The sequence below is a fragment of the Syngnathus floridae genome, chromosome 11 (assembly GCF_059516105.1).
Source record: "Syngnathus floridae isolate MCC-2025c chromosome 11, RoL_Sflo_1.0, whole genome shotgun sequence".
Lineage (NCBI taxonomy): Eukaryota > Metazoa > Chordata > Actinopteri > Syngnathiformes > Syngnathidae > Syngnathus > Syngnathus floridae.
Window position 1 is genome coordinate 13,610,918 of NC_142423.1, and position 24,153 is coordinate 13,635,070.

At 46.5% G+C, this 24,153-nt stretch overlaps 6 protein-coding genes across 11 annotated transcripts; 5 read left to right on the top strand and 1 right to left on the bottom strand.

The window, feature by feature from the left end:
- Window positions 1–87: 87 nt before the first annotated feature.
- Window positions 88–2,154, top strand: rpp14 (ribonuclease P/MRP 14 subunit). Of its 2 annotated transcripts, none has more exons than XM_088388925.1 (6): window positions 88–187; window positions 1,019–1,131; window positions 1,202–1,286; window positions 1,482–1,558; window positions 1,614–1,692; window positions 2,007–2,154. In XM_088388925.1, the coding sequence occupies exons 2-6, from the start codon at window positions 1,043–1,045 to the stop codon at window positions 2,061–2,063; spliced, it is 387 nt and encodes a 128-aa protein (XP_088245051.1). In that variant the 5' UTR covers window positions 88–187; window positions 1,019–1,042; the 3' UTR covers window positions 2,064–2,154. The 2 variants fall into 2 exon arrangements, with proteins under 2 accessions (XP_088245051.1, XP_088245053.1); XM_088388927.1 differs by lacking the exon at window positions 88–187 and adding an exon at window positions 863–916.
- On the top strand, window positions 2,088–2,895 carry LOC148391255 (hydroxyacyl-thioester dehydratase type 2, mitochondrial-like). The gene has a single exon (XM_088388924.1). The coding sequence runs from the start codon at window positions 2,088–2,090 to the stop codon at window positions 2,547–2,549; it is 462 nt and encodes a 153-aa protein (XP_088245050.1). The 3' UTR covers window positions 2,550–2,895.
- Window positions 2,896–2,959: 64 nt separating this feature from the next.
- On the top strand, window positions 2,960–11,440 carry pxk (PX domain containing serine/threonine kinase). 2 transcript variants are annotated; one of them, XM_088388923.1, is made up of 19 exons: window positions 2,960–3,236; window positions 4,432–4,482; window positions 4,793–4,840; window positions 5,623–5,809; window positions 5,891–5,968; window positions 6,048–6,121; window positions 6,217–6,291; window positions 6,361–6,465; window positions 6,609–6,710; window positions 6,768–6,929; window positions 7,145–7,262; window positions 7,353–7,431; window positions 7,686–7,734; window positions 7,811–7,888; window positions 8,049–8,135; window positions 8,213–8,276; window positions 8,391–8,450; window positions 8,976–9,005; window positions 9,943–10,089. In XM_088388923.1, exons 1-18 carry the CDS (start codon window positions 3,135–3,137, stop codon window positions 8,990–8,992), a joined length of 1,536 nt encoding a protein of 511 aa, XP_088245049.1. In that variant the 5' UTR covers window positions 2,960–3,134; the 3' UTR covers window positions 8,993–9,005; window positions 9,943–10,089. The 2 variants fall into 2 exon arrangements, with proteins under 2 accessions (XP_088245049.1, XP_088245048.1); XM_088388922.1 differs by lacking the exon at window positions 8,976–9,005 and having other exon boundaries at window positions 9,943–11,440.
- Window positions 11,441–11,725: 285 nt separating this feature from the next.
- On the top strand, window positions 11,726–14,571 carry pdhb (pyruvate dehydrogenase E1 subunit beta). Its single transcript, XM_088388933.1, has 11 exons — window positions 11,726–11,833; window positions 11,914–11,973; window positions 12,321–12,428; window positions 12,548–12,610; window positions 12,716–12,751; window positions 12,846–13,036; window positions 13,134–13,228; window positions 13,310–13,420; window positions 13,513–13,604; window positions 13,687–13,828; window positions 14,116–14,571. The coding sequence occupies exons 1-11, from the start codon at window positions 11,753–11,755 to the stop codon at window positions 14,259–14,261; spliced, it is 1,125 nt and encodes a 374-aa protein (XP_088245059.1). The 5' UTR covers window positions 11,726–11,752; the 3' UTR covers window positions 14,262–14,571.
- A 686-nt stretch (window positions 14,572–15,257) lies between these two features.
- Window positions 15,258–18,297, bottom strand: LOC148391258 (uncharacterized). The gene is made up of 5 exons (XM_088388928.1): window positions 17,688–18,297; window positions 17,026–17,237; window positions 16,544–16,887; window positions 16,215–16,467; window positions 15,258–15,773 (listed from the first exon to the last, which is right to left on the bottom strand). Exons 1-5 carry the CDS (start codon window positions 17,941–17,943, stop codon window positions 15,459–15,461), a joined length of 1,380 nt encoding a protein of 459 aa, XP_088245054.1. The 5' UTR covers window positions 17,944–18,297; the 3' UTR covers window positions 15,258–15,458.
- ccdc71 (coiled-coil domain containing 71) lies at window positions 17,829–24,153 on the top strand. 4 transcript variants are annotated; one of them, XM_088388931.1, is made up of 2 exons: window positions 17,829–18,106; window positions 22,182–24,153. In XM_088388931.1, exon 2 carries the CDS (start codon window positions 22,192–22,194, stop codon window positions 23,260–23,262), a length of 1,071 nt encoding a protein of 356 aa, XP_088245057.1. In that variant the 5' UTR covers window positions 17,829–18,106; window positions 22,182–22,191; the 3' UTR covers window positions 23,263–24,153. The 4 variants fall into 4 exon arrangements, with proteins under 4 accessions (XP_088245057.1, XP_088245056.1, XP_088245055.1 ...); XM_088388930.1 differs by lacking the exon at window positions 17,829–18,106 and adding an exon at window positions 19,450–19,607; XM_088388929.1 differs by lacking the exon at window positions 17,829–18,106 and adding an exon at window positions 19,646–20,122.

Genomic DNA, 24,153 nt, shown 5'->3' on the forward strand with positions numbered 1-24,153 from the left:
TCTTGTAGAAAAGTCGTTTTTTTCTCTCTCGCTCAATCGGCAGAACTCATTCATTTGAGACCAGGCACGATAGAGGGCAGTACTTAACACTTCTAACCATTATTAGATTACACGAAGAAGAAAAAGGACGCGCAGGCGCGTATTGAAAACCGTGAAACTACCAGTTTTGCGTATTTATCAAAACGAGGTAAGTTAACAAAACAGCATTTTATTAGCCAAAATAGCCACGATCCCAAGCCTCTTTTTATTTTATTTTTTAAAATAACTGATGCGTTTACACGCTGTTTGACCTTGGTCTTAGCTTGGTCTAGTTTGGGCTTTTAAGACTTGCGACGCTCTAAACTGCACTTTTGTACCCTAAACGAAGGTCCTTGCAGGCGCTCGTAAACTACAGAAAGCTCGTGGCATGTAATGTCTAATCATTTATTTTGCATTTACTGAATGTGGCTCATAGGAATACCACAAAAGTTAAAGAACATTTCTTTTTGGGGTCACTGGTCTAAAATAGTAACGAACCAACGTAGCTGAATCAAACTGCTAGACCTCCAGACTTGCCGAGTTTATTTTTTTAAGTTTGGCATATTCGTCACTTTATTATTTTAAAAAAACAGACACAAACTGCATGTTGGGAAGGAGGTAGGTTTAGCCTGGGCGGTTTGTAGAAGTCACAGTCATACTGATGGTACGTCCATCCATTTTCTATACTGCTTGTCCCCACGAGGGGTCGCGGGCGTGCTGGAGCCTCTCCCAGCAGTCATCGGGCAGTAGGCGGGGGACACCCTGAACCGGTTGCTAGCCAATCACAGGGCACACAGAGACGAACAACCATCTGCACTCGCACTCACACCTAGGGGCAATTTGGAGTGTGGGAGGAAACCGGAGTGCCCAAAGAAAACCCACCCGCACCCTCCTAACTGTGAGGCGGGCGTGCTAACCAGTGTGTCGCCCAACTGCTGGTACAGTTTTTCTAGATTATGCCTTTCGTGTATTGATTTTGTTTCGCACTTGTTCTATCTAGCGCAACCACCGATGCTTGAATAGGATGAATCCCGAGAGCACGGACGAGCCCATAGTTTACCGAAGCGTCGTGTTGAAGGACGTCGCTCCGTACCAGTACATGAAAGTCTGCCTGTAAGTCAGCGGCGCTCTTTGGCTCGAATGTGACGACTATGACTGTTACTAATTTGTGTCACTCTTCAAGCGTACTGGAGGACAAGTCGACCAAAGTGAGTGCGGTTGACCTGAAGTACTTTATCATCTCTGGCTTGAAGAGTCTGCACGGAGAGGTAAGAAGTGGAAATGAATTGCGGGTCCGCCATGGGAATGTTGCTTCATTTTGATTCTCACTCATTTTCCTCGTGCATTTGAATGACAGAGACTTCCCGTTTTGCTTTCCGTAAAAAAAACTTCAAAGATGACCGATAATCGGATTGACAAGCAAAATCAGCCATATTTATTGTTGGTGTCTTTGCATGTTTCAGGTGGGGGCCGCGTTACACTTTGATGTGTTCAAGTATGATGAAGATACCCTCACTGCTTTTCTGCGCGTATCCAAAAGGTGAGGAGGTCAAAGTGTAAAGAGAGTGTTTTGCTGATTTTTTTTTTTTTTTTAGTGGTTTGGTGAAACTTTGGAGCTCGTTGACACTGCTGGGCTTCTACAACAACCAGTGCTGCGCCTTTCGAGTCCTGCAGGTACGTTAGCTGCTTTCGCTTTTGCTGCTCTTAGAGTTGCAAACATCTGCAAAGATGTTGTCGCTTGCTTGATTTTTTTTTCTCGACCTCCCTGCTTTGATTCGTAAGAGTGTTGAAGAAGCTGTTGTTTTAGACTTTGTAATTACTGTCACATCTTTGAGATTTCTGTTAGCCCCTTTTTGGTGTTTAAATTGTATGTTAGCATCAAGCTAGCAGACTTTCATTGAGACGCTAATATGATTTGTTTGAACGTTTTGGTGTTTGTATAAACATTCATGAGTTCTTTTTTTTTTTTTTTTGTGACTTTCCTTCAGGTGTCGCCATTCCTGCTGTCGCTGACCGGAAATAGCCGCGAGCTGGAGCTGGATTGACGTCGCAGACAACTCACAAGAACCATGTGGAGACAAGTCAGAACTCTGCTGTCCTCCTCCATCTTGATGACAGCGGCGGCAGCACGGCTCCACGTGGGCCAGCGCGCCTCCCTTACCAAAGTCTTCTCGGCCCGCCACGTGGAGCTGTTCGCCGAGCTAACGGGCGACACCAACCCACTCCACCTGGACGCCACCTACGCCGCCTCCACCGCCTTCGAGGCCCCTGTGGTCCATGGCGTCCTCATCAACGGGCTGATCTCGGCCGTGCTGGGCACCAAGATGCCAGGCCCTGGCTGCGTCTTCCTCTACCAGGAGATCCGCTTCCCGGCGCCGCTCTTTGTTGGCGAGGAAGTGCTGGCCGAAGCCGAAGTGCGCAAGATCAAGATGTCGTTCGCTTTCATTGCCGTGACGTGCTCGGTCAAGGACAAGGTGGTGATGGAAGGGGAGGTGATGGTTATGATGCCTGAGGAGAAGCAAGTGAAGTGATGGCTTTAGGGGGAAACATTTTCTGTATAAAAATTAAATTTGGTGTTCAAAAAGTCCTTTTTCTAACTTGAGTCTTTAAAAAGACGGGGTCGTCTTATACTCGGGCCAATACGGTATGTCATTCTGCTTTTTAAAAAATGAGTTGAAACTCACACAGGTAGATTTTGAAATAACGTGAACATTTTCAAAGTTGACCTTTCATCATTCGAAGTTTCTTTAATGCCTGTTTCATTGATTACAAATTGCATTTTCATGTCATAAACACTACGAAGCGCTCTCGTGAACGTACGCGACAAAGACGTCATCAATGATGTCAGAAATAAAGCCGAAGATTTTGTTTTCGTCACTAGTTTGTTCTGCCTCCTTCCCACAGGTGGCAGCAGAGTGTCCTGCCCACGATTGCTCAATCTCCGGTCAGGTCTCATTTCAGCAGACGAAGCATCGTTGAGTTTTCGTTACGCTGAAGCGAAACTAGTCGGCCTCTGTCGCCGCACATCAGCGTCAACTTTACGGTGACTACACGTTGACGCAGCTCCGGGCGCTTGGATTGGACTCTGGCCGTTCACCCTACTCCAAAAGACCGGGATGTCTTTCCTGGCGAAGCCGACCACCGGCCGGCTACTCCTTGACGACACTGTCCCGCTGACGGCGACGATCGAAACCACCCAGAATTTACAGTCCCACACAGTAAGCGTCACCTTTTTCTTTCTTATTTTTAAAATACCAATGCTAAAGTCACCCGGTTGTCCATGTCAATTGGCTCAGATACGCACGGGGAGGCAACAGTTTGTGACAGTCACGGCTTCCATTACCGGACGCGTTGGTCGTTTTCAATCCCGCGAAAATTGTCAGCGCTATACCTGCTTCCGTTATTGGACGGACACGTTGTTCCTTCACAATACTGTGAGGTGACGCTCGTCTACAGGTTCCCCGATTCCATTATCGGACACATTCGTCCCCCTATAAGTGGCGTTATTCCAACCAGACCGCTGAATATTTGCTGGGGAAAATTGGGGGGGAAATTCCGCATTTGGGGGAGTTTGCTGCGGTTGAATTTCTGCCACCACGATGAAGCAATTTTCCTGGAAGCTTCTGTAGCAATGTTAAAAGAATTGCTGACTGTCAGCCAGGGCCCGTTGATTTCTATTGCTGCGATGTCTCGAGCTTTCCACGAGTATTTGGTACACATCAAACGAGCCGCCGCTCAATTGAAAAAAAAACAAAAACAAATATTGCATGACTTTGCAACGGGTTGTTTTCGTGTCCGATAATGGACGCACGCGTGGACGGCTGTTGACAAGATTCCGGCTGGGATCAGCTGAGGCTGACAGTTAGCTTAGCATGCTAACGCCAAATACCAACCAAACCGCCCTCTTAATTCTTCACCAACTCATAAAACGCTGCGCAGATATTCTGGTCATATGCAAATAAAAAGAAAACAAATAAGAAAATCCGATCTTACATAATCACAAAATTGACAGTGATGTAATTCAGAACAAGATTTGGGTTTTATTTTCCAGTCTGTGATTTGCTTTATTTTTTTCTAATATTGAAATTTTTTTAATTGTTTTTCCTGGCATTAACATGCTTCAACTGCCATGAAAGTAAGAGAAATATTTAGTTTTGACAGATTATCTTCAATTGAATCTAACTACTCTAATTTCCCCCAAGGGATGAAGAAAGTAGTCAACTGTTCTTTGGACGGCGTGCATAACGCAAAATATTCCATCCTACAAAAGTCTGCTTGTTTGCTCGTAACGAGCTTAATGCTAAATCACAATGCAAAATGGTTACTAGTTCTCCTTGCCCATCTTTCTGTCGTGTGGAAAGGAGACTCTACTCTTTGAAATTGTAAGTCCCTAATTGTTCTGTGTGCATGTAGGAATACATCATCCGAGTCCAGAGGGGAGTGTCCACAGAGAACAGCTGGCAGGTAAGCCCCCTGGTCAAAAGTGACTTAAAACCGTGTTTTCAATCTGTTTGGACCACTCTTTGGCTCAAACATCGGTCTCGAACCCAAGGCCCGGGGGCTAGATGCGGCCCATCATATCATTTTATGTGGCCCGCGAAGACAGATTTTGCATTGACTTTGTGTTATTACTAAATGACAAATTGTCTTCACTTAAAAAAAATAGATATATTGCTTGCAATTTGTCTTTTTAAAATATTTGAACAGTTTTTGCTATTCTCTGATTTCAAAACTGTGTGTGTAATGTGTGCGCGTGTTTGCATGTGTGTTGCAGGTCATCCGGCGCTACAGTGATTTTGATGTTCTCAACAACAGCCTGATGGTGAGTATTTTTTCCGATGCATTGTGAGTGACAGTTTGATGATTTTTTTTCCTATAGTGAAGGTTATTTGATTGTGCAAGTGTACCTAATGAAGAGTCCTAAAAACATGCATAAAAATCAAGCTAAATATATAAATATATTTTATTATACACTTACACCAAGTAGTTTTTTATACAACAATATGAACTAACATTTTTTGGACGAAAAGATATTTTTTAAAACTTTTTATTTAAATACATTAATAATAAAACTAAGATCATTAGTTTTTCTGAAGTATTTTCAGCAATTTGGTAAAATTCGCGGTATTTAACAAATGCATTGCCAAACGATGAAGCTGAGTAGACTTTTTATGTATTATTAAAAAATATGCTTAAGTGTATTTTAACCAAGATAGAAAAAAATGCTGAATACGTTTTTATATTTTATTCCTCCTGTGAGAGAAAATTGTTTTTTTCACTGTAAAAACACAGATAGTGGTGATGTTATTTTTATGTTATTTTTTTACATAATAAATCAGCTGGAAGAGCCCCCCCCCCCCCCCCCCCCCCCCTCTAAAAACATGTCAAGACAGTATTAAATCTGATGAGTATGGGAACTGAATGGGCCATTCTGAGGAGGTCGTGCCCTTTGACCTCTGCAGTGAGCCCATAACAGGATGCAGTGAGGCTTTCTGCTGAGGTTTTTCTCCCTCACTTCCTGTTTCTAGCGGCAATTCTGCGCACAAGCACGATTTGGGGGGAGAGAAAAGAACGAAACACTTACGATGTGCTTGCGCTCGGCAGGTGTGTGGCGTCAGCCTTCCTCTCCCGGCCAAGAAGCTGATCGGCAACATGGACCGCGAGTTCATTGCAGAGAGGCAGCGCGGCCTGCAGGCTTATCTGGATGCCGTTATTCAGCATCCTCTGCTGTGCGCCGCGCTGCCCGTCAAAAAGTTCCTGGACCCCAACAACTACGCTGCCAACTACACTGGTGGGATCCCTGCCAAGCTGGCCTTTTCATTTCATTTTCACAGCGAGCGACAGCCTGACTTGTCTGCAAAATGTCTTTCAGAGATCGCCCTGCAGCAGGTCTCCATGTTCTTCCGTTCAGACCCCAAGTGGGTGGTGATGGAGCCCCTTCGAGACGTTGGTATACCGCCGCCGTGATTGCAAAGCGCACGTCGGGCTCGATGACGACCGTCCAATAACACAATCTTCTTCTTTTGCAGGCTGGAGGATCAGGAAGAAGTATTTCCTGGTCAAAAACAAAGAACAAGCCAAGGAGAGGTACCTGCTCGGCTGGGTGGGTGTCACACTGCTACAAAGTAGTGCAGTGATTTAATATACAGTGGTGCCTTGCGATGCCCAAAACACGGCATAATGTGGATATGCGTTTAGGTGGACTTGGGCCCTGACAAGTTCCTGTCCGACAAAGACCTGCAGTCCATCATGAAGCTCCTCACCAGCCTCTCTGTACGTACGCCGCACGTGATGGACCGCCTCGGCTGAACCGTTCCTAACCGCGTGGTGTCTCCTCTCCAGAGTCCATACCTGTGCCCGCTGTTGTTCTCCAGCACCAGCGAGTCTTCGGCGCTTCTCATCCGACCTTTCAGTGAGGCCGGCTCCTTGCGAGATCACCTCTGTAAGGTAAGAAGCCTCACAATTCCCAGTTTTCCCAAACGCAGCGTCAAGCCAAGCCCACCGGCCGACGAGGATGAGACACGAGTCGATCATTGCAGGGAAAAAAAAAGCATTGACGATCAAAGTCAACTCGAATGTTTGTGTGCCAGGTGAAGCCCAGAGAGAACTACCTGAAGAAGTATGGCAACCCCAAAAAGACTCAGCCTCTCGAGCTCTCGGACATCAAACTCTACGGCCGACAGATACTGGAGGTACGCACGCACACGCACACATCCCTCACTCGCCGTAAACATATTGTGGGCGCTCAGGGCCTCCGACTGGTGCACGAGAGCGGCCTGTTCTTCGGCCACCTGCATGCCTCCAACGTGATGCTGGAGCAAGGCGTGTGTCGCCTGACGGACCTCGAGAACGGCGTGCTGGGAGTCCCTTCGGCCCTGCGACCCGCCATCACCCACTTCCGGAAGATTAACGTAGGTGCTTGCGTGATCTCCAGGAATTTTAGATGAACACGTTCCTTCTGTCTTAGTTGTCATGTTTGAAACTCCCGCAAACGCTGGCAGCATTCAAATCTGCCGTGGGGAGGCGAGGTCACGTCTCACGGATGGGTCTCGAACGAGCGGCAAAAATGTTTTACTGTACGGAAAAACATTTGGGAGCTAAAGTAGCAACGTGTTCGTTTGCGTAGACAATTGAAAGCGTGGACGTCTTCTGCTTTGGCCATTTACTCTACGAGATCACGTACGGCCGACCACCAGACAACGTCCCCGTGGACAATTATCCTGCCATCCCCTACACCGCCGTGGGTGAGTCCACACACACGCGCACACACAAACATATTGCATGTGCAACCTTTGTTTCTCCATTGTGATGTGTGTGTGTGTGTGTGTGTGTAGTGTCGGTGCTGCAGTCCATCTTGTCGACAGAGGCCTGCAAGTCAGGGATGCCGACAGTCGCTCAGCTCATTCAAACACCGTAAGTTTTCTTTCGATTTCTCAAAGAAGCGGCAAAAACATCCACCCACATTTTTGTACAACATATTTGTAGCATCATTGTGCTTGTAACATTTGATCAATATTTAATTAAGTGATAATTTAAATAGTTGTTGCTTCACAAGATCAATTAGTTGTTACTGAATTGGTACAGTTGTCATATACTCATAGCAAGCAGCGTGTGACGAGGATCCAAGGCACTCTTTTTTTTTTTTTTCTTGTTTGCTCTGGGAGCAGGCTGTTCAGTGACGTTCCACTCGCGCACTCGGAGAAAGTTGCCATCCGGGTAAGAGAATCTCGCCTCGGATGAAGTTTCTGTTTGTATCTGACATTTTGTCGCATGTTGTGCGTCGTCCACCCAGGTGCCGAGCAGGCTGAAGGAATCCCTGAGGGCGGCCAAGGACCGCGTGGAAAAACGTCTGCAGGACGAGCAGAAAGTGGTGAGTTGATCTTCAAATAGACGCGAAAGTGCTCTCGCCGGGTCCCACAACCTTTTCACCCGCGTGACCTTATTCCCAGCGAACTCTCTCCCTGCCGTGACGCATTTGAGCGCTCAACACGATTTTTACGAGTCAAGCGATTTGTTTGTTTTGCTGAAAGTTGCACCAACACAAGAGGCTGACCAGAGCACGCTCCCATCACGGCTCAGAGGAGGAGAAGAAGAGAAGGAAGATTCTGGCCAGGAAGGTACGGCGACCTCCGCTCGTTGCCGTCTTTTGGAGCGCGACGCCAACGCTGCTGACGCGTGTGTGGTCCCTTTGCAGAAGTGCAGGCAGTCCACCATTGAAAACGACGACGACATCTCGGTCCGGAACAACAACAACTCTGGTGGGAAACGCTCCATTTTGCCTTATGCTTTTCTAGAGGGCAACGAAAGAAGAATTTGCTCATTTGAATGAATCAATAGATGAAATAGAGTTCCTATCAATGCTGTGTCCTCAGGCTCGGGCGCCAGTTCCCCTCTCACGTGTCCTTCGTCCCCCACGCCGCCGCCTACCACAGGTCGGTTCATCCCTCGTTCTCGTCCCTCGTTTGACTTATCTGTCCTCTTCCTCCTTTGTACCGAGTATTTCCCTCTTGGATCTTTCTGTCTCTTGATTCTCTCTGCGAGTGAGCAATCGTCCGGAACTTTCAATGTTGCCACAGCGTCTCTGGAAAATCCGCCCGTCGCTCCACCGGATAGATATCTTTTTAAAAGTAACATAACAAAGGACACACTCTGAAAAGAGTAGCATGTTACGTCGTGTTATGCAGAAGCTAATGAGATATATGCTAATGCTTATGAGTATTGTTGTCTGTCTACATGTGTTGCTGCACCGTGTAGGATCGGGTTAAAACCACCGCAATGTTCACGCTTATTTTAACTAGCACGTCTGCAGCTTTTTGCATTGCGTGTCAACACTAAGCTAGCAAATTTGAGTTACGTCATCATCCAAGTTGGCGTCTCCTGTCCTCTTGTTGCTGTCCCGATGCTGACTGGTCGTTTAATTGTGGTCTCTCTCTTTATGCCGTGCCTCTCCACCATAGAGCATGCTCCATTCTGACCGTGTCATTGGGGTAAAGTAAATGTTTTTTATCACCCCCACCTTGATGATGTTGATGATGGTGTTGGTGGGGGTCACTGATGGTCTTCAGAAAAAAGGCTGATATACGTGCGAGCTTCCCAGCAAGCACCGTTAGCACTAACCAAGCTAAAGGATGCTATTGAGAACTCAGTGGCTGGTGTTTGGAATGGCCTGTGAGCCAAGAAAAATCGAAGTATTGGTAGCGACACCTCATCAAAAGTGATTGATTCCAAAGTAGGGAAGGAGTCAATGAGTGCCATCGCAGCCTATGAGAACTCAACGAGATCTCGATGGGAGTGCGAGTAGAGCTTGCTCAGAAACATTTGGTTCAATCTGCAATGAAGGAACGTTACGGCACACAAGACCATTCCAAACGATAACTTGTGATTGGAGATTGTGACCTGTCTCTGTCTGTCTGTTTCTCTGCTTGGAGCGTTGGCATGCTGCCTTTTTTTTTTTTTCCCCCCCCCCTGTCCTTTTGTGCACTGAGCTGCTGCCCCACACCGTGAACAATCACTGAGTTGTTCCACAAAAGGCAACACATCAAAGTCCTCCTTTTGGATTATGTTTCACCTTTTTCCATTTCAAAAACATCCAAGGTTTGCTGAAGTCCTCCTTTAGCTACATGCTACGTCGAGGTACAGAACAGCCAGAGTTGAAATCAGAAGTTTCCATACACTTATTATTATTTTTTTTTTAAATAACTAATTAATACCAGAATAATGAGAGAAGGATGTTTTAAAAGTCTTTAATAATTGTAGTCATCTTTATTGGCTTACAACAGGAAAGTCTGATTTCATGTCGGACAGTGAGAAGAACTTCTGATTTCAAACGTTGACCGAGGTTGCCAAAGGAACTGATGCTGAAGCGTTTTGTTGCATTTTGTGCAGGAAATCTTGTCATGTGTCTTCTGTTCCTTTTTGGTTCAGGTGCTCCTCCTCCTCCTCCTCCCCCTCCCCCTCCTGCGCCAGACACCTCGTCCTTGTCCTCGTGCTCCTCCTCCGTGGTCGCCCCCCTTCCCGGAGGTCGCGCTGCCCTTCTGAGCTCCATCCAGGCTTTCAGCAAAGGAAACCTGAAGAAGGCCCAGACTCGAGACCGCAGCTTCTAAAGGCCGCCGTCCTCCAACGCTCCCTCACATGTGAAGACAAATCCTGTGCAAAACAATCCAAATGTTGACTTTTTGGGTTTCTTGACATTGGGAACGGCGGTCCCCCGGCCGACGAATGCTGGAAATCTGAATGTTGACCTTGTGCGGTGAAGATAACATCCAGTTTCTTTCTTCCGGATTGTTCTCAATGCCAACATCTGTCGTTATGGCGCCTTCCTGATTCCCGACCTGTAACTGGAACATCATCTGCCCTCTGCGAGGAAGCGTTTACAAAATTAAGTGTCGTTTGTATTCCTCAGAGTAATATTTTCAGAAAAAAAAAGAATCTGCAGTTTTGAGAGGCAAAATGACCCAAACAAACACAAAACACTGATTTGGTGATTATCAAAAGAAGTATTTTCCTAGTAAATTGAAGAAAGAATTAAAATTGTATTTTATGCAACTCACTGCTGGGGATTAAAAAAAAAACTTGCTTTCTTTTGGAAAACGCCCAACGAAAGCATGTTTCTCTGATTTAAGTTTCTAAACAATATAGGCATTTCTTCTATTTTGTATTTATAAATTCACCCAACGTTCAAAATGCATGTTTTCGGTAGCATTTTCTTTCAGTATGTCCAAAAACAAAGGCCCTAAAAAGCAATGAAATAATTTACATTTAATTTCTGTATGATGTAGAAGTCGCGGATTGAAAGCACCCGCCCCTAAGGATACATTTGGTGAAAAAAAAATTGTTTCTATACATACTTTAGAAAATGGTAATGTGTGGTTTTCATTGGCAATGATAGTTTTGTGAGATCTTTTTTTTTTTGTCAATGAAAATTGTATATCTTTTTATTTTAAACAGCAAAACAAGCACAAAAAGTTTGGAGTGAAAGGTGACGAGACTTTGAGACATAACAACCTGTTCAAACATGCAGAAAGACAATTTGAGCTCAACCACACAACTCTGCCCGCTCACAATGTGGCAATTGCAAGACTTCCCGTTTGACTTTTTTTTTTATTATTAATTATTGTTGTTGCAATGTTTCTTCTCATTTCATCTTAAAATGTTTGCACCATCAGAGCTTTTATTGTGCCATATATGTATGACATGATCCTTGTGCCTCGAGATGAATGTCTGAATGTGTGTAGGATTACATTGTAATTGGGGTGGGGCATTTTTGTGCGAAGCGTCAGTGGTTGTTCGAATTTGTTTGTGGCTTATTTTTACGCCCTTGTTGTATTCCACTTGAATTGTGGCCGAATGTTCCTCTGCAGCACTTTACCCTTTAAAGGCAAACTTTGTGACGTCACCATAAACAATAAAGTCTCAGATAGTGTTTGATGCGGTGATCATAACAACACACACACAGATTTTGAAGCCAAACTTTTGTTCTCAAAGGCCAACTTTAAAGTTTTGAAACAACAGATTTTCACATGGATTTGTCAAATTATACAAACAATTAGAATTTCTATTTTTAAGGGTCTTCGAAAAAGAAACACGCTCAGTGTGAATAAATTTGGTTTCACCTTCAAAACTTTACATTTTAGTGGAAAAGGATAAAGGATAACAGTGAAAGTGTCCTGTGGTTTATATTCCTTTTGTAACGTGGTGCGCATGCGCAACTGCGCTGTTGGCGTGTCCTTGGCTAATGCTAGCCCCGCCTTCCCATCGACGAAAGGACAGGTTCAAAATGGCGCTGTCCGTGAAGTCCGCTCTCCGCTCCGGAAGGGTACGAAAACGTCCAAAACACTTCAAATGTGTCGTTGTCGTGATGTTTTGGATTGATGTCGTCTCTCTGACGTCCTACAGAATGCTGTGTCGATCCTGCGGCGACGAGCCTTTCATAGGAGCGCACCGGCAGCGGCTCAGGTCAGTGTTAGCAGCAAGCATGCTATGCTAACGTCACCGCCCATAAACTAACATCTGGTTTGGCACATTTGCATCACTAAAATGTTTCTTTCCATCCTTGGAATGGCTGGCTGTGATTGCCTTCTTGTCATGTTTAAAAATGATTTCACTCATTTCTTAGTGAGAATTACGCTTGAGTTGCTACTTTGAGGGCTGAAAAAGTTGCTCAAATGTACCGTGGGGATCATAGCATTAGGTGGCAACCCTTTGTAAAAAGTAAATAAAAGAAATCCTTATGACACAAAGTCTCAAATGATGGAGGAATAGTTTTGAGCTGGTTATCTTTTGCCATGGTGCGCTGTCTTTAGGTGACTGTGCGAGATGCTTTGAACCAAGCCTTGGATGAGGAGCTGGAGAGGGACGAGCGTGTCTTCCTGCTGGGCGAGGAGGTGGCCCAGTATGACGGCGCCTACAAGGTGTGCACGCAGTCACGTCCTTGCGCTGCCGAAATGTTCAGCCCTGAAAAATGGCGACGCTGGTCGGTAAATGCCGTGCTTGCCGTTGAGTGGCAAAGTTTGTTTCCGTGTTGTCGTAGGTGAGCCGAGGCCTGTGGAAGAAGTACGGCGACAAGCGCATCATTGACACGCCCATTTCGGAAGTAAGCGCTAGTGTAAATGGTCACCGTAGCAACAGCAGATGTTATTTCATGGAATTACATTTTGAATTCCAGAATGTCTTGTGAGAGTTTTGTGCTGTGTTCCAGATGGGATTCACCGGCATCGCGGTGGGGGCTGCCATGGTGAGTGTCTCTCTCTACGAGCCAGATGACTTTCATTTGACGAGAAAACTTTCAGCTCAAAGAGAGACAATATTCTTTTTTTTTTTTCTTCCAGGCAGGCTTAAGGCCCATTTGCGAGTTCATGACCTTCAACTTCTCCATGCAAGCCATTGACCAGGTCATCAACTCAGCAGCCAAAACCTACTACATGTCGGCGGGGCTGCAGGCGGTGCCCATCGTCTTCCGGGGGCCCAACGGAGCCTCGGCCGGTGTCGCTGCCCAGCACTCGCAGTGCTTCGCCGCCTGGTGACTTGCTACCTCCTGTCCGCTTTCCGCAAATTGACAAGAAAATTATTTTCAAATGCCTTGTGTTTTATTGTTTTGTTCTTTCTGCTCTCCGCAGGTACGCTCACTGCCCGGGTCTGAAGGTGGTCAGTCCGTGGAACTCGGAGGATGCCAAAGGCCTCCTGAAGTCAGCCATCAGAGACGACAATCCGGGTGAGTGCAATCGTCAAATGAAACACAAAAGCGGAAATGATGACGCTGACAAAATGTGCTGCGGCGGGCGCACGCGGATAGTGGTCTTCCTGGAGAACGAGCTGATGTACGGCGTCCCCTTCGAGATGTCCGACGAGGCCCAGTCCAAAGACTTCACCGTGCCCATCGGCAAGGCCAAGGTGGAGAGGCAAGGTGAGAAGCTGCCAAAGTCTGGCCGCCTTAGCATGCTCGTTCGTCTCTGTTGTCCCGAACAGCGGAGGACCTCCTGACATGCCATTGTTTAGGTACTCACGTGACTTTGGTGTCGCACTCTCGCTACGTCGGCCATTGTCTCGACGCCGCTGCCGTCCTCGCCAAGGAGGGAATTGAGTGCGAGGTATAAAAGCAAACGTGTCCAGCTTGTCTCGCTCTTGAATGAACTTTTTTGGGAAAAAGGAGCAATATTTGTTGTGAACCAGGTGATCAACCTGCGAACCATCCGCCCCATGGACGTGGAGAGCATCGAGGCCAGTGTGATGAAGACCAACCACTTGGTAACGGTGGAGGGTGGCTGGCCGCAATTCGGCGTGGGAGCCGAGATTTGCGCCAGGATCATGGAGGGTGCGTCGCCTTGTCTGGCTTCCACACATATCTGCTTGTCGTCATTCTTTTACATATGAAGGATCTTTAATTCTGCATCTACTCGCCCAAATCACTTCCTCACTTCAATGCCAGTGTTTAGTTTCCCATGTCACTCACCTGCTTTCTTTTTTATTGACTGATTTTTTTTTTCTGGTGTTGATGTGCGTGAGCCAACGGGAATCTGCATTTGTTTTCTTAACATTGACCTCCTTCCGATTAGCCACAACCAACTTAAAAGAAACAAAACCCATTTCGTCTGTGTTCAGGGCCGGCTTTCAACTACCTGGATGCTCCGGCCACCAGGGTGACGGGCGTGGACATCCCCATGCCATACGCCAAGATCCTGGAGGACAACAGCGTGCCGCAGATCAAAGACATCATCTTTTCCGTCAAAAAGACCCTCAACATGTGAAACCTGCTTTTTAAATAACCCAATAGTTGACCTTGTAAATACAGCTCAATGTTTCCAGAATGCACGAGTTCCACTCCAATGTGCACCTACTCCCTCCACTTTAAAATCAATAATCCACCTTTGGAGCTGTCCTGTCCATTAAACAAATAGATTATCAATTTATTTATTAGGTACCATTTGGGAGCTCAACTGTTTGGCCAAAGCCACGGGTGGTGACGTATAAAGCAGGCCAGACTATTTTCTGCTGCTCTGGATGTTGTCACAGTAAATGACTGTTACAACAATTAAAGAGAAATACTTCCATCCATTACTTGTGTTTCCAGGGGTTATTTTTGGAAGTTGGAGCCGTTTTTACACGGAGGAAATCAGAAAATGAAACATCACTGTGAAACCCCTAACTGTTGCTCCTGTGGGTGCATGTGACCACAAGGGGGCACTAGAGGTGTATGACGTGAACGCGCAGCACGCAATGGAGCTCCTCAACAGCTGAGCGCTAACTATCCTGATTGGGAGCACGCACACACCAGGATCCATAAGCAGCAAACAACAAAATCCTTTCGATCAGCGAGCAACACAGGAGTAGCAGCAAACCGCACTGAGCTCCACGGAGAAAGGAAAAAAACTCATGGGAAGAGGAGACCAAAGGTGAGCTCACAGTTCTTTAGTTGAAAGGATAACTTTATGTTCAAGACCTTTTCTTTCTTTTTTTTAGTAAAAAGAACTGAACTTTATCTCCATTGTTTATTTGGAAGAAAATTGTACCTGTGTTTAAACTCATCCATCTTTTTTATATGTGTTTAGATTTTTCAGCTTGTTTCGCTGATTAAAAAACCCGAACAAAGAGTGGAAACCCTTAATCCATTCATGCATTCCCTCTTGTGGTAGAAAACTCGAATCTGCAGCCACATCTGCCCTGGTGAATATTCTACAATACTTTCTTTTTTACCTTTAACAGCTCATAAACGAGTTGCTGTGTTGCAAGTTCAAAAACAGACATCAAGTGTTGAAATGATTTAATTTTTGCTATTTACAGAGTTGATCTTATGCGTCCTTAAATCAACCCTATCCAGTCTTTCCTTTTTTGCATCATCTAATCTGAAGAAATTCAGAGTTCCTCATCTCCATTTTGACTTTTGTTTGAACAGGACACTTTTAAAACTTCTTGTGTTCCTGTTCCGATGGGCTGACGAGCTTCTTTCAGGGGGCCGACAGGTCGGCCCGTCCCACCTCCGAGTGTCCCTTGAGCAGGCCCAGACGCACCACCACCACCTTCCTCTTCCTCTCCTCCTCCTCTTGCTCTTCTACCTCCTCCTCATCCTCCTCTTCCTCTCGCTTCCGCTTTTTCTTCTTCTTCCTCTTCTCCAGCTCCACTTGCACCCGCTCTTCTTCTGCCTCCTCCTCCTGGTCATCGTCGTCATCCTCCTCCTCTTCTTCTTCTTCCTCATCTTCTTCATCTTCCTCAACATCATCTTCCTCCATGTCAATCACGTGACCTTGACTCTCTCCTCCATTCTATCCGGAAAAAATACAAAATGGTCTTCATCAATCGGTGGAGGTAAGTGCTGATTGAGGGCCGATGGTCTGTTGCAATTTTGATTGATGACATCACGTATCTTTATATTAGGATTTTCTTATTTTGATTGATGACATAACATATCTTTATATCAGGATTTTCTGACATTTGATCCTTTCTCCTCTTTAAAACATTTTTGACAGGACTGTGACGATTTCTAGTTTTATTCAAAATATTTATTCTTATACAAGTTTTTTTTGTTGCTTTTTTTAAATAGACACTGACGTTCTTCATGTATAGCAGAATTGTGTGATTATAAGAATTGCTTTCATTTAACTAAAATTTTAGGTGAGTGGATGTGTCGTCCGTCGTACTTGTAATTTGACGAAATGTCGGCGTGAAAATGGCTCCTGTTTGCCTTTTGAAATTTGCAGACTCACCGTCTTGTTGTTGACACCGGCGGCGCCATGCAGCCGGTGCAGGCGCAAGCGCACAGTGTCCTTGTTCTGGCACAGACCCAGGCTGTTGAGTGTGTCCAAGGCGGGTCCGGAGCAGCCCTGCAGACGCAACTTGGCCCCCAATGCAGCCTGCAGGAAGTTGTTGGTCCAGATGTTCCTGGTGAACAGCGGCACCGCCAGCGTCAGCACGCTGCGCCGCAGCACCTGAAGCTCTGCCTCCGACGCTGACAGCTGGCTAAGCATGCACAGGTACACAGACAACTTGTTAGTTTGGGCTTGGAACACAGAAGTTGTGCGGTTGGCAGACTTACTGCCTGCTCTTGACGAGGGCACTGACGGTGGGGAAGAGGGAGCGCAGGCAGGTAGTGACCAGCGGCGCGTGCTCCTGCGCCCAGCTGAGGCAGCGCGCCCACGGGAAGAAGGAGAGCAGCTTCTTGCTGGACACCTTCTGGTGGAAGGGGCTGTCTGCGTGGCGCGACAGTGTCTTCATTTCCTCGCGCAGCTCGCGGCTCAGGAAGTCCATCATGGGCTTACGGGCGCCCTTGGCTGACCAAAGCATGCGGAAGGCCGAGCGGTAGCACGACTTGCTCACCAGCAACGCCGCGCGGCTCTTCTTGCCCATACGCTGGCCTTTCTTCCTGTGGCAGTTGCTCGCCTGCAAACCGCAATTGGGAAAGGTCAACTCCAGACTAAAAAAAATCTTTTCATATGGAATGTACTGGCAACGACTCCAAAGTCCCCTCAGTTGTGCTTGCCTTGGGTGTGCCCGAAGATGGCATGGCCAGCGCCTCACCTGTTTAGCAACGGCAGGTTTGAGCCACAAGACCCTCTTGCCATTGTTTTTGCGCCAGCATTTGGTCCTGATAACCTGCGCGCATGTTTCGCACACAAACGACTTTTTGCTGATGGCGCCAGCGTCGGGGAAGACCCACTGGGCGGCCTCCGGCGTGGTGAAGGTGAACACGGCCCTTCTGTTGAAGCCTCGGCCCTGCCGCTCAAACTGATCTGTTGAGCGAGAGAGAGCAAAAATATAGTCATTCTGCGAATACCCAATTGAAATATCTCACGACAAAGTAACGGAAGATTGTGTAAGAATTGCGGCCAGGTCATTTAACAGGCAAGTGCCGACTTAAATAGAGCTGCAATTGTTATAAAATTGGGAGAGAGGAAAACCTCCCACAGCGCTTCAGGTCGAGTGAGGAGAAAGGTTGCGCCAACACTGCAATATCTTCTTAGCAAGGAACTATCAGTTGCCCAGGGCATGAAAAGATGCATACTACCCTGAACCAAGCAAATGCTGCAAGGGGAAAACTTCAAATTTGGGTTTGAAATTGACCTTTTCTAAATTTGAAAAAAGGGATGACATAACAGGCCAGATGGATGTTGCTCAGGCCAGGCATGCTGGAAATGGCTCGAAATAAGTTAGATGATAAAAATGCATTTTCCATGACAGACCCTTGCAGCAGGAGCACATATTGTCCTCCTGGCCCTTGATCCGCCGACGTCCACGATGGACCGGTGCTTTTGGGAGCTGGTTCTTCTCCTCCTCTTCGTCATCCTCATCACCCCCGGCCCGCGCTGGAAGTTCGGCGGAGGTGTCAGCGAAGTCAGGGTCGGCATAATCGTGCTCGTTCGACTCGGATGGAGGAGCAGAGGCGGCCTCGTCGTCTTCGTTGACCGCCACGGTGCTCTTGGCTTCTTCGCTCGTCATCGCGAAGCGACTGGGAACTTGTCAAAGAGTTTGGAGTATCCCAGAGGCCATCACTTGGCTCACGTTAGCCACGAGCTAACACGTCAAACCCGCCGCAGTGAAGTCCCTCACAAACGCCCCGAGGCGACGTCCTCGCCCTCAACTTCTTGACAGCGTTCAGAAGGTATGTGCGTGTTAAAAGGTTGCAAAAGGAAGCGTTTGCCAAGTGGCAAGTTGCAACAGGCCAGTTTGAAAACAGCTCAACTGTGGGAAACGGGAAGCGACCTCAGACTAACAACTTGACTTCCGCCTTGGCGTGCGCCCCTAAGTGGTTTTGTCGCCTCTACGTGGAGGGCGTTGGATCTGCAACTTTTTAAAATGAGTGCGGTTGACTTTTTTTGACCCTATTATATGTTGTGTTGCGGCTCGGTGGAACGAGGGAGCGAAAACAAACTCCAGCCGAATCGGCCACTACAGGTTCATTAAAGGCCATATCATAGAAATGTGTTTTTAAACGTATCTTAAATGTTTCTAGTGAGGTAGCAGTTCTAATGTCCATTGGTAGGGCATTCCAAAGCTCTGGAGCCCGAATAGGAAATGCTCGAGATCCTGCAGACATTTTCTTGGCCCTCGGTGTCACTAAAAGTTACGAGACGGAACATAAGGAACAACTAGGTCGACGAGATATGAAGCCGCTAAGCCGTCCAATGATATTGAGTTTAATAGAAGAACCTTGGTCACATCTTAAATGGACCGGGAGCCAATGTAAGTTGGCTAATATTGGGGTAATGTGATCAAATGTTCTTGAACGTAAGAGCAGCCTTGCAGCAGCATTTTGTACTAACCGTAGACTTTTGATGCTGGACTTTGGAAGACCAGAGAATAATGCATTTAATGCTGCGCTACTACTTTTTCGAGAAGTTGATCAAGAAGACATTTTGTTCGGCAAATATGCTTGGTGGTGCCTATCTCCTCTCCAAGGCCCCCCTGGAGACCCTTGTCTAGTTCAGCCTGCTGGTCGAAGCAGTTTACCGTGGTGTGGCCACAGAAAACTCTGCTTCTTGGAGCCATAGACAAGAGCTGGGTGTCGGTGAGGTCCAGTAAGGTTTCAACCGGTACTAGTAATCCATATATAATACATATAATTCGCTGTGATTTTTGTTCACAAGCTTGATGTGGTGGGGCACTGCCCCAACTTGATCCAAGAATTGTGAAGATTTTTTTTTTCTTTTTTCGATTCCTCATAAAAACACCTCTCTCTATCTGCTATGTTCAAATGAAGAAAAACAATTATGGCTGTGGCCTGTTTTCAAGGCTTTCCGGCTCAAATACGAAAACAACTTAACCGCCGCCCTCTGTTTATGACGTCATTGTTCAACCGTGGTGTCATATTTCCAGCCTTATTTGTTTTTATGAACTTTTATGAGTTTATGTCAAGGACTGTTGTCGTTGGTGCCATCTCGTTCTTACGTCGTATTTTCAGAGGGGATTATTTTGAAGTTATTTCCCACGTTTGTCTGGCCGGTTGTCACCCCCCCCTCTCTCTCCTTGTGTGGCCTCGTGTCCCGCCCCCTTCTCCTTTCTCCCTGGCTGCCTCACACAGCCGCTCCGCCTCGACGCAGCCATTTTATGGTGGAGCGGTAGCGCGCGGCGACCGGAGGATGCCGATACAGCGCGGTTAAGAGGTAATTTCACCTTCATCTCTCTTTGTCGCCCGTCGTTTGGTCGACTTTAATACGTCCCACTGGCTACGTCGGCCATAGCGAGTGGAAGGACGAGGTAACGGAGCTGGCTTGCCGGTCGGAGCCACGCCGCGGCCGTCTCTTCGGCCGCCTCGGTCGCGACGGGAAACTTGACGCCCGCAAGTCCGTAAAAGAAAGAAAGAAAAGGAAAAGAAAAGGCACACCCTCCGCCCGAGCCGTCCAAGTTTGCGAGGTTGTCAGTGTAGCGCGGGAGAGCCCCAAATTGAACACTTTTATTCAAAATATGACCGGAGTCTCGTTTTGCGAGCGCCGTTCCGATAGGGGGCCCCCGAGATAAGCCTGTACTGGATCTAACCATGGCTTGCTAGCTATTTTGTGTTCATTTGTTTTATGCTCACAGGAGTTTTATTCACACTAAAGGTGCCCTGGGTTGAAAACTAAATGTGGACTTTGCCTACAGACGTGGAAACACTGCTTGAAAATTTAAATTTGACCAGGTACTTCTTTAGGTTTTGATGTTGGGGGATGGTGCAATGATTTGTGTGAATTGATGCGTCCAACAACGGAACATTTTGATTTCTCTACTTCGGCGTCCTTGAGTTGTTTTGGACTACAAATAATAAATAAAATAAATAAAACAAATAATACTCTCCGAGTATTAAACACGGCGGATTTGCGATACAGTTTGGCCACACCCCTTACCTTGTTTGGTTTGCCCCGCCCCAACGGATGTGATGTAATACAGTGGTCCCCAACCACCGGCCCGCGGTTTTATTTTTATGCGCTTTGTATTTGGTTTTATGCCAGTCGTACATTCTATTTCATCATGTTTATACATTATAAATGTATTCATATATAAAGGTCGGTCCCTGAAAATATTGTCTGACATGTAACCGGTCTGTGGCGCTAAAAACGACATATGTCTCTCTTGCGGTCGACAGCTTTGAAAGGAAATTCACCCGTATTGCAAATAGTCAAGATAGCATCATCATATGTATAGCATTATTATTATTCCCCCCAAAGCCCGCTACAGTTCAATTTGATTACTTTTGGAATTGCTAATTGTTGACTCCACCCACATCGGATCTTTTAAAGGATTTTCACCCCTTTTTGACCAACTGGAATTGTAGCCCTTTTGGGATATCACTTGGAATTTTCCTTTTGGACTTCTTTTGTCTTATTTCCAACGTTGGACTGAGATGTTCTGTATCCGTGAGTAGAACCATTATATCTATGCAATCTGTTATAATGCTATTTCTCTCTTATTTGATTATTACTTAACCATTCTTGCTATTTAACATTCTATTCGTTAAAGCATATTTCTAAATCATTGAGATTAGATTCCCTTTTCATTCCTCGATTCCACAACACTTCCATAAGGAATAAATAGTTAAATATCATCAGTGTTTATTTTATAGAGGTTCTTCTGGCTATAGAGACTCCTGAAAGGTTCTTCTGGGTAGATTAAAATCCTGCAGTAAGCAAGATCAGACATGCGACATCCAGTTGTTGATCTACCAAACAGACATTTTTGTTTGAACATTGTTGGTTTCAAGTGTAACCCCAATTCTCTTTAAAAGAGTTTTTCTATCTATCTTGGACATTCTAGACCAGCGGTTCCCAACTTTCATGCAAACTCCATGGGGGGAGTGTTGGAGGTGGAATCGAACCGGCACCCTCCTAACTGTGAGGCGGACGTGCTAGCCAGTGTTCCACCGAATATATAAATAAATAATACATTTAGAATAAAACTCACCATTAAGTATCTGCTCTGTAGCTTTGCGGGCTCGACTGGGGAAACGTGTTACGTGAACGGGACAAGCGTCTTGACCTGAATTAATTGAGCGTCGATATAGAAAAAATTGGTGGGGGGTTTTCCTGTGCGGCCCGGTACCAAATGACCCACGGACTGGTACCGGTCCGCGGCCCAGTGGTTGTGGACCTCTGTTATAGACCATCGTTGCCTTAGGAACCATCTTGGACGGTATGTGTTCACTGTACAGCTAAGACAAAATGTCTTAGATGCCTATGGGATTATCAGGGCAACTGTGTTGAAGTTAATTACAGTCCCATGTCTTGTATCTGGTCTTTGAGTACAGTAGCACTGAAATCTTCACAGAACAACGGGGAAGCATGCAATGGCAGAAAGCTCTACAAGTCCTATACTGAAAAGTACGATTAGAAAGCCCATCTTGGCTGCAAGGAGGTTCTGTGGCTCCACAACATCCAGAGAAGTTTGTCTGTTTTGGACAATTGTACTTGGTCCTGGTACACCGTCAATAAGTAATACCAGCATACTTCAGTGTGAAAGGGCCTATACCGCCGGTTTCTTTTTGATCTGGTCCAGTGGTTGTCCCCTTTGTCATCAATTGATGTTGTAAATTACACTGAAGCTAGGTATACAACCAGTCAGGAGCTGTCAGTTAGTCCTCCATTTCCCTTAGACCCGATTTTGATTTGACCTTGGAGTCTTGGGTAATCGACTGAGTAACCCAAAAGAGGACGGTCAGTTGAGTTGTGTTCAGTGATTTCTGTTTTCTTTGTTTCCTTGGCCAGGATTGCTAACATGGCTGAGGCAGTGCAAGGCCCTGTGGTTGGCCGGCCGTCGGAATTTGCCAACGAGGAGGAGCGGGCGGTTCACACCTGGTCTAGAATTGCGTCAGCCGGTCGCAGTGTCCTTCTGGAAGCGGTGAAGATCCTTACCCCCATGTCCCGGGATCTCTCCAGTACCGATGAGCTGGTCACCTTCCTGCAGGAGTTGAGCAAGGAGGGCCACAAGCCCACCGTACTGCGTAGCAAGGATGTCTATGGCTACCGCTCTTACACAAACCAGCCCTTGACCGTGGACATGATCAAGCCACCTAGCCGGAATGTCAGGCTGCCACCCAAGAAGCGGCGAAGGGTTCGAGTTAAGAAAAGAGAGGTGCATCCTTCCTGGAACGTCTTTCAAAATGGAAACCCCCGAATCCAAGGAGTTCGACCTCCGGAGCAACTGATGGACCAGTGCACTAGTGCCTACAGTAAGAGCTCCGTTCAGACTTGTGAAATCTCTGAGGCTCCCCAGGTGCAATCGTGCCTCAGGCTGACTAATATCAAAGGTCTGTCTGGTTGCCACACAGCCAGACTCCAGATCCAAACCACGTGGGACATACCCCGTAAGAGTCCCCCAGCTGTCTTTTTGCAGAAGCAGCCCCCTCCAGCACTTTCAGGAATACCATTGCAGCCTTCCCAGAATGGTGATGGGGCGTCCACCAGAGCCGTGGCCTTGTTCAGCCAGAAGAGCTTATCTTGCCCCGTCCGACTGGATGGCGCTCTCATCGGCGACTCTGCACCTGTATTCTATGCCAATGGCCAAGCTTTCCCACAGACTCACACGGAGCTCACCAGCAACGGCTGGGGTCGCAACGTCCTCCGCCAAAACGGACTGGGCCCGAAAGAACTGACACACCCCACCCGGCAAAGAAACCGCTGGCGGGATAAGAAGTGTTTGCGCTCAAAGGTTGTGAAGGTGGACAACTCTCGCTCGGTGGACGAAGCTCGATGCAAAGCGCAGAAAATGCTGCAGGTCAACCTGTCTCCCGTGATACAAATCCGCCCTCTGAACCACGTGTTGAGAGACTTCCGATACCAGAACTGAAACGGACACTCCCTCGGATCATACGCATTGTTTTACTCGTGTCTTGCGCATCTGTCAATTTCGACCAGGAATCCCCTTTGCAGCAAAGTTCTTTCATGGGGTTCCAGTCTGAACGTTGGGATTCCTTGAAAGGCATTAGAAGTAGGGAGTTGATTTTCCTAGCAGGCTGGGAAATGACTTAACGTTGATCGCTGATACATTTTCACTCTCGGCGCATTTCTGTATTTCCATTGGAGTTATCATTTTTTCATTCCTCACGGTCTTAATATGGTTGAAGCGCCATTATTTGGATAGGATTCCCACACCCAGTTGAAGACTTCCACCATTTGCTTTAAGGATGGAAGGCCACACTGTGCTTCCCTAAAGACTTAAGAAGAAAGACATAGCGGCAGGCCTCCAATAGAACCACTTTGCTAAATCCTGGAAAAACATGGAGTTGGTCTTCCTTTTTTGTTTTGTCGGGTTGTCGCAGGGCGGTAAGGGATCCACTTGAGTGGTGGTGGTTTGCTTCCTGTTTGGGTCAAAAGGTTTGTCGCCCTCCACAAAGTGTTCCTTTTGAGTTCCACCTACAAACATACACTGTAGGTAGTATTTTGGACTGGATGGTAGTAATATAAAAAGGTTTGCAAAATCTGGAGTCACTTCTTTTTCAATATGTATTCAAGAATTGATCAAATGTTTCCTTCTGTCCAAGTCAATATGAGGAGTTTCCCTTTTTTGTTTTGTTTTCTTGAGTGTCAAAGTTGGCAGTTTTTTGGGACGAATGTTATATACTGCCCACCCGAAATTTGATTTCTTTTAAAAATTCTGTTTATCTTGTATGTGAAACGTGTTTAAAAAATTCCTGCTTTGAAAAATCTTTTTTGTTCATTAAAACTGTTTTGAAAACCA